Source organism: Populus alba, chromosome 19 (genome assembly GCF_005239225.2).
Source record: "Populus alba chromosome 19, ASM523922v2, whole genome shotgun sequence".
NCBI lineage: Eukaryota > Viridiplantae > Streptophyta > Magnoliopsida > Malpighiales > Salicaceae > Populus > Populus alba.
The window spans coordinates 697,361-706,053 of record NC_133302.1 but is presented as its reverse complement, the minus strand read 5'-3'; the positions used below and the strand labels follow the sequence as shown (position 1 = coordinate 706,053).

General features: G+C 36.1%; 1 protein-coding gene across 1 annotated transcript; it reads right to left on the bottom strand.

Annotated features, from left to right (window-relative positions):
• Positions 1-7,438: 7,438 nt before the first annotated feature.
• LOC118044942 (extradiol ring-cleavage dioxygenase) lies at positions 7,439-8,555 on the bottom strand. The gene is made up of 2 exons (XM_035053414.2): positions 8,228-8,555; positions 7,439-7,490 (listed from the first exon to the last, which is right to left on the bottom strand). The coding sequence occupies exons 1-2, from the start codon at positions 8,539-8,541 to the stop codon at positions 7,439-7,441; spliced, it is 366 nt and encodes a 121-aa protein (XP_034909305.2). The 5' UTR covers positions 8,542-8,555.
• Between the last annotated feature and the right edge of the window lie 138 nt (positions 8,556-8,693).

Below are 8,693 nucleotides of genomic sequence, written 5' to 3'. Positions count from 1 at the left end.
TGCCAGGATATCTGCATCGTGGATGGGATTTCTTCCATTTTTCTTCCTTTTTTTTTTTTTTTAACTGCATGCAGGTTCTTTAAGCCTGTGATTTAGGGTGAATGAAATCTATTGCGTGCCTGTGATCTTACTGTGCAACAATCCCATATCTTTCATGCCTTGAAAACATTAAGGCAAATTAACAAAGAAAAGAGATCATGATTAGTCGTCTAGAAATTATAGAAAATGATTGCAAGTTCCCTTGTTTAACATTGTAGCATTAATCTTAGGATCGTGGAAGCATCAATTAGTGCCTGTGTTTATCGTGATAACACCCCTAATTAATCCTGCTATGTACTTAACTTTTCTTAATCAGGTATCCTAAGCTCAACCTCGACACCCCTTTGTCGAGTTCAAAAATATTCCCACCCCATTTTCTTACATGAAAAACTCTTGACTTAATTTTCATCAATTCAAACTTGAGATCTCACTCTACAGCATGAGTCGACAATAAGATCATATAAATGCATGCACGTGTTGTTAAGCACCTCCCCTTTCTTTATTGAATTAGAAACAAACAGGATATTGAGCTTCAGAAACTTCAAGACATAAATGCTTTAAGAGGGTGACAGTTATATGAATGTGAAATGGTAGGTCACGGAAATAGTTACTTCACTGGGAGGCGGTTTGGAATCACGTTTTCTAAAAGGTTTTTTTTTTTTTTTTTAATTGTTTTAATGTTTTAAATCAAAAAAATATTTTTAATAAAAAAATAAAAAATATTTTAATACATTGTGAGTAAAAAATCATCTTGAAAATTACAGCTTACACACCCCTTAATTGAGATTGTGTCATTGTACTGTTGGCATTTTTTTGTTTTGTGGAAAATATTTTTCCTTTTTTGCACTTTCCTTTGGATCGTGTCAATGTTCAAAAAGTAGAAGATGTTAAATTGTGTCACTGTTCATTGTTCTATTCATGTGAATATCTCTGTTTTTTTCCCCGCAAATATTATTCCTTTTCTGCACTTTCACTAGGATTTTGTCACTTTCAAAAGCTATAAGATCTGGGATCGTGTCACTGTTCATGTTAACATTTATTTTTTTCGCAAATATTTTTCTTTTCTCTGCACTTTCCCTCATATTGTGTCACTGTGCATTTTAGTGTTTTGTCACTATTCATATAAATTCATATAAACAATGCTCTTTTTTTTCCCAAATACTTTTGCTTTTTCTTCACTTTCTTTCTCTGCATTGTTCATATGACTGGTTTTTTTTCTCTTCAAAATACTATTATTAACAAAACTAATCACATGACAACGCATTTTATCTATTGTTCTATCCACATTGTTTTAGCTTTTATTTTTCAATTTTTTTTTTTTTTTTTAATCCTTGAATGTTGAATGTTGAGAGATGCGAGAAATTATCTTCAAAAATATTAAGAAGAGACAAAGTGCTCGAATGAAGATATTTTAACTAAACAAATGTTAATTTTAGTATTAATGAGTTTGTTTTTTTTAGAAAGTTCAATCAAGGTGGTGATGTCTTCTAACCATGCCGAAATAAATAGATTGATCAAGTTCTTAAAACTTTTTGGATTCATTTAATTTTTATTTTTAGAAAGATTAAATGATATTTAAAAGTTGAAAATGAGTTTATTAAGATTTTTAGGGTTTTTTAAAGATATTTTCAGGTAAAAACAAGTTAAAAATTGAGTTTTTGAGACTCAAAAACTCAAATTTTGATTTTCTAATTAGTAGAGGTGGCTGCAAAATAGTATAGAGGAAAACATTCAAATCATTTCATATGATTCATGTAAAAAATCAGGAAGGTGAATAATTGTGTGTAAATTTACAGTTCTAGCATCAACGATTTATATATCTTCTATGGATTGTGACAGCTTCCGAGTTGACAAAGATCCTGAGAATTAACCAAAATTTTCTACATGACATTAGTTTCAAATATTAGGGACCCAATTGATGAAAACATTAGTTTGGACACCTAATTGGCAATTAGTGTATAAGTTTGGGACTTAAAAAGAGTCAACCTCTCTCTAAATAAAACTTATGGTTCATCCACAGCTATTGCTTATAACGAAAAGAAACGATATAATTGCTGTTTTAATCATTGGGGTTAAGCATACTCCACCATCTCTATCACATTTCAACACATTTCAACCATACTACATCTCTTATCATATTTACTGAAATTTATTTAATTCATCTAGCAAATACAGAATATTTAGTTAAAAAAATAATACAAATTCATGTCTACAAGAACTCCAGCTGCAACTGTACTGTTGATGAAGATTTTATTTACGTGCTGTGAACTGGTAGGAAGCATAAGAAAGGGTGCCATTGTCCCAGCTATGGTGAACTAGCTTCGCCTTGGCATTTTCACCCGCTGCCCCCATGGCCACATGCAAAGGGTAAAAGTGGTCTGGCCAAGGATGAGCCATTTTTCTGTTGAAGCTTGGTACCTAAGCTAGCAGAAGCAGAAGACTTAACAGTAATTCACTGCTGCATTATTTCTTTGTTTTTTAGCCGAGACTATTATCTAGTGTAGGATATGTTTTTGATTTCTTTGTTAAGATTATCTAGGATAGAATTAACTTGTAATCATCTCCTTAAATAAAGGAGAAGAAGGCAGGCACGTTTCTAGTTATTGTTTTCCATTCAAATTCTGTTTCTTTCCCTTTATAAATAAAGACTTGGGATGGCAGTAACCAATAACTCAATTCTGCTCTTTGTTCTTTATAGTTGATAATCAAAGCTCTGTGTTTTACTTAAGCATTTGTTCTTCTTAATCGTGAACTAAGTTCACTGTTCTTTTCTTTCATCAGTAAATGCAGGGCAGCTTTTTATAGTTCTTTACATTTCAACAATTGGTATCAGAGCTCTTTTTTGATCTTTGAAGGGATTCTTTGTGAGTGAGAAACACGAGAGTACTGTGAGGATAAATCAAAGTTTTACTTTGAGGGCTGGTGAGTGATACACGAGAGATTGAGTGAGTTTTTTAAAGCAATGGATTCTGCAAATTTTCCAGCAAAAACACCATTGTTTGCAGGGCAGAATTTTGGGGTGTGGGCTGTGAAAATGGAAACCTATCTCAAAGCTCTTGATTTATGGGAGATAGTGGAAAGTGATAAGCAACCTACTCCTCTAGGCAACAATCCCACAATTGCACAGATGAAGTTCTTTAATGAAGAAAAGGCAAAGAGATTCAAAGCTCTTTCTTGTCTTCATAATGCTGTAAGTGAAGACATCTTCACGAGGATCATGGCATGCAAATCTGCCCAGGAAACATGGGATAAATTAAAAGCAGAGTTCCATGGTGATGAGAAGTCAAGAAGGATGCAAATTCTGAATCTGAGAAGACAATTCGAAGGTTTGAAGATGAAAGAAAATGAGAGCATCAAAGATTTCTCTTCTCAAATTTCAAAACTTGTGAATCAAGTAAGACTCTTGGGAGAAGATTTTCCAGACTCTAGAATTGTAGAGAAAGTCCTGGTGAGTTTGCCAGAAAAGTTTGAACACAAAATCTGTTCTTTAGAAGATTCTAAAGATTTTTCTGAGATAAGCCTGCAAGAATTGGTGAATGCATTGCAAGCTGTGGAGCAAAGGCAAGCATATAGACAAGAAGGATCAAGTGAAGGAGCCCTTGTTGCAGTTTACAAGGATAAGGGTCGGGCTAAGAACATCTTCAGAAATAATCAAGAAGGAAAAAGAGAAAAAGGAAGAGACTGGAAATCTGCTAGCTGGCAACAGAACAGCAATAACAGTTTCATGAGGGGGAAAGAGAAGAAAGAAAATTTTCCTGCTTGCAAATACTGTTAGAAAACCAATCATCTTGAAGCCTGGTGTTGGCTCAAGAATGCTCAATGTCGAAAATGCAAGCAATTTGGTCACATTCAAAGATTCTGCAAAAATAGAACAGAAACTGAACAACAAGCACAAGTAGCCGATTGTTCAGAAGTCAAAGAAGAACTTCTATTCATGGTCACAGTTCAGGACATATGTAACTCAGCAGAGACAAAGGACTCATCATGGCTCATTGATAGCGGCTGCACTAATCATATGACAGCAGACTTAAGCTTATTCAGAGACTTGGATAGAAGCTACTTGTCTAAAGTCAGAATTGGCAATGGAGACTGTGTGAAAGTTGAAGGAAAAGGAGCAATTGCAGTAGAAACACTGTCAGGTACAAAAATTCTTAAAAATGTTCTTTATGTACCTAAGATCAACCAAAATCTAGTTAGTGTGGGTCAATTGATTGAATCTGGATATTCAATAGTTTTTAATGATGGAGTGTGTGACATTAAAGATAGAAATGGAATGCTTTTACTGTCTGCAAAAATGATGAACCGAAGCTTTAATGTAAATTGGAGTGAAGTGTATTTAAGTGCTAATACTTATGAGTGCAAGGAATCTGTTCTTTGGCACAAACGGCTGGGACACTTCAATTATGCTACTTTAAAAAGAATGGCTGATCAGCAGATGGCTTATGGATTGCCAAATATACAGGAGCAGCAAACTATATGTGAGGCTTGTCAGCTGGGAAAACAAACTAGAACTGTTTTTCCAGAAAATGCATACAGGGCAGTATCTAAACTTCAACTTGTACACACAGATGTGTGTGGACCTATGCACAATGAATCATTAAATGGTTCAAAGTACTTTCTTCTGTTTATTGATGATTTTAGCAGGTATTGCTGGGTTTATTTTCTAAAATCCAAAGCTGATGTGTTTGCTGAGTTTGTTAAGTTCAAGGCAGCAGTTGAACTAGAAACAGGAAGCAAAATGAAGACTTTGAGATCTGACAATGGAGGAGAGTATACCTCTCGACAATTTGAAGCATACCTTGCTAAAGAAGGGATTAAACACCAGCTGACTGTTCCCTACACACCACAGCAGAATGGTGTAAGTGAAAGAAGAAACCGAACATTGATGGAGATGGCTAGATGCTTGCTCTATGAGAAGAAGTTGCCATTGAATTTCTGGGCAGAAGCAGTAAACACAGCAGCATACCTTATAAACCGAATGGCTTCAAGAGTTTTGGCAGATAAAACTCCTTATGAACTCTGGTATTATTTTAAACCCAGTATTGATCATTTAAAAGTATTTGGAAGTATCTGTTATGTTCTGAAACCTGAAGTCAGAAGAAGGAAACTTGATCAAAAGGCTGATATAGGGATTCTTATAGGCTATAGTACAAATTCTAAAGCTTATAAAATCTATGATTTGAATGTTAACAAAGTGGTGGTTGCTAGAGATGTCAAAGTTGTAGAAAATGCAGCTTGGAACTGGAAAAATTCATCAAATGCAGGATCAAACCAGATGCAACAAGATGACCTGGATGCTACAAACATGACTGATCAACAAACAGATGTTGCTGGGAATATTGAGCAACAAGATGAGTTGGATGCTGCAGAAAATAGTGATGATCAACTAGTAAGAGGAACAAGAACTCTATCAGATATCTATAGCAGGTGCAATGTAGCTGAGGCAGAACCAGTAAATGTTGAAGAAGCTATGAACTCTCAAGTTTGGATAGCAGCAATGAAGGAGGAGCTTGCAATGATAGACAAGAATCAAACATGGATGCTAGTTGACAGACCAGCTCATAAGAAGGTGATTGGAGTGAAATGGATTTTCAAAACAAAAGTAAATGCAGATGGAAAGATCAACAAGCATAAGGCCAGACTTGTAGTGAAAGGATATTCACAAGAGGCAGGGATCGACTTCACAGAAACTTTTGCTCCAGTTTCCAGACATGAAACAATGAAACTCCTGCTTGCTCTAGCAGCACAAAACGGTTGGTATATATTTCAATTGGATGTTAAATCTGCATTTTTGAATGGGGTGCTAGATGAAGAGATTTATGTTGAGCAGCCTGCTGGTTTTGAAAAATCTAATTCAACAAACAAGGTTTATTTACTGAAGAAAGCATTGTATGGATTGAAACAAGCTCCTAGAGCTTGGTATAGCAGGTTGGATAATCATCTCTTAAGCTTGGGATTTAACAGGAGCATGAATGAGGTAACTTTATATGTGAAGCATGCTGCTGGACATAAACTAATTGTATCAGTTTATGTTGATGATTTACTAATCACAGGGGATAAGGAGCAGCTTGTAGAGGAATTCAAAACCAATATGAAAGACATGTTTGAGATGAATGAACTTGGTTTGTTGACTTATTTTTTAGGAATGGAAGTAACTCAAACTGATCAAGGTTATTTTCTTTGTCAACAACGTTTTTCTTTGAAAATACTGGACAGTTTTGCAATGAACAATTGCAAGCCAGTAAGCACTCCTATGATACAGGGGCAGAAGCTAATGAAAGAGGATGGCTCACCAAAAGCTGATGGGAAAATCTACAGGAGTCTAATTGGGAGTTTGCTGTATTTAGCAGCCACACGTCCTGACATTCAATTTGCTGTGAATTATCTTTCCAGGTTCATGCAAGAGCCAAGTCAAAATCACTTTGTGGCAGCTAAGAGAGTATTAAGATATCTAAGAGGGACTGCAGGTTTTGGCATACACTTTGTGAAGTCCAGCTCAATTAATCTTGTTGGTTTTTCAGACAGTGATTGGGGAGGAAGTGATGAAGGAATGATGAGCACATCAGGCTACTGTTTTGCTGTGGGAAAGAGTATGTTTTGCTGGAATTCAAAGAAACAATCGGTGGTGGCACATTCTACTGCAGAAGCCGAATATATAGCTGCTTATGTAGCAGCAAAACAACTGATATGGCTGAGGAAGATGCTAAGTGACTTAGACTGCAATCAACACAATCCCACAACATTGTTTTGTGACAATACATCAGCTATAGCCATTTCTAAATACTCTGTCTTCCATGATAAAACCAAGCACATGAAGATCAAGTTTCATGCAATCAGGCAGTTTCAACAAGAAGGAGAACTGGAACTGTGCTACTGCACTTCTGAAGATCAACTAGCAGATTTTTTCACCAAACCGTTGGGTAAAACCAGGTTTGAAGATCTAAGGGCAAGAATTGGAATGACTAGCTTTGGAACCAAGGAGGAGTGTTGAAGCTTGGTACCTAAGCTAGCAGAAGCAGAAGACTTAACAGTAATTCACTGCTGCATTATTTCTTTGTTTTTTAGCCGAGACTATTATCTAGTGTAGGATATGTTTTTGATTTCCTTGTTAAGATTATCTAGGATAGAATTAACTTGTAATCATCTCCTTAAATAAAGGAGAAGAAGGCAAGCACGTTTCTAGTTATTGTTTTCCATTCAAATTCTGTTTCTTTCCCTTTATAAATAAAGACTTGGGATGGCAGTAACCAATAACTCAATTCTGCTCTTTGTTCTTTATAGTTGATAATCAAAGCTCTGTGTTTTACTTAAGCATTTGTTCTTCTTAATCGTGAACTAAGTTCACTGTTCTTTTCTTTCATCAGTAAATGCAGGGCAGCTTTTTATAGTTCTTTACATTTCAACATTTTCCATATGGTGCTCTGGAGTCGTAGTGATTCACGTCTTCATATCTGCGCAAAAAGAGAGAGACAACCATGGAGATCAACTGAGGAAACTGATAGCTATCCTTGATTAGTGTAATCGAGTGGAAATGTAGAATACATTTTGATGTACAAATAATTTAGTAAATTGAAAGAATCTGGAGAATATATTCAACAGGGAACATCCCCATGAAAGTGATCAAGTTAAGCACACTGATAAGCAACAGCGTTGGCCGCTGCCTGGTGCCTGTTGCTTTCCTCAACAAGCATCAAATGTTACCATACAACCAGTTCTATCAGCAATTGTAACACACGTTCAAAGTTGTTACTGGCAGAAGCATCAAGAGAGCAAAGTTGATCGTTATCTTGAAAAAGACACGCCTAAATCCTAATAAAAAAGAATGCAATCACTTCAATCATTAAAAGTGGAGTTGCTCTGAAGAAAAAATTGTGATTGTTTTGAATTCACAACTACTCAAATGAAACAAACACACAATTTCTAATCAATCACACATTCTGAAAACCTAGAACTAGATATTCGAAAACTCCCAAGAAAATTTGTTTAGAATGAAAGTTCTCCAGAAAGTGATAATTACAAAAATCACAACCCTGCCGAATCCATTTTCCATACCACCCTCCCCTATGAACATATGAGTTCATCAATTCATCGAAGACTACATCAATTACAGGATGAATATATATGATGCCCTGATTTGCAGGTGTCTAGTATATTACAAGCATAAGACTTTTCCAAAGAGAAAACATACCTTCCTTCAAGAAGAGCATTTTTGAGCCAGGTATCAAACTGCAAAGCCCATGAAGGAACAGGACTGCCGCTGGGTTGCATGGTCCCCAAGTTGTGAGTAGTAGCTCCAGATCCCATGATGAGGATACCTTCCTCCCTAAGGGGGGCCAATGCCTTCCCCAAGTTATAATGGTAAGTTCCATCTCTATCAGTCTGAACAGAGAGCTGGCACACTGGAATGTCAGCCTCAGGATACATGAACATCAGAGGAACCCATGTGCCATGGTCAACTCCTCGTGTTTTATCTTCATGAACACGCTTGAAGCCATTTGCCATGAGCAGTTCCTTCACCCTCTATTTAAAAAGTATAAAGGGATGAAAGACATTCTTAGCGTTAGGATGCTCCCATTCCACTACTAACTCTTAGGCACCGCTCTCTCAGCCCAATTACCACCATGCTTTACGTTTTAGGGTTCTAATTTGAGTTT

Bases quoted from the DNA above. Each gene is read 5' to 3' on its own strand.
- LOC118044942 (XM_035053414.2), bottom strand. From the start codon at position 8,541: ATGGCAAATGGCTTCAAGCGTGTTCATGAAGATAAAACACGAGGAGTT. The intron at 7,491-8,227 runs GTATGTTTTCTC...CTTTTTGCGCAG, and splicing joins AATGCTCTTCTTGAAGGAAG to ATATGAAGACGTGAATCACT.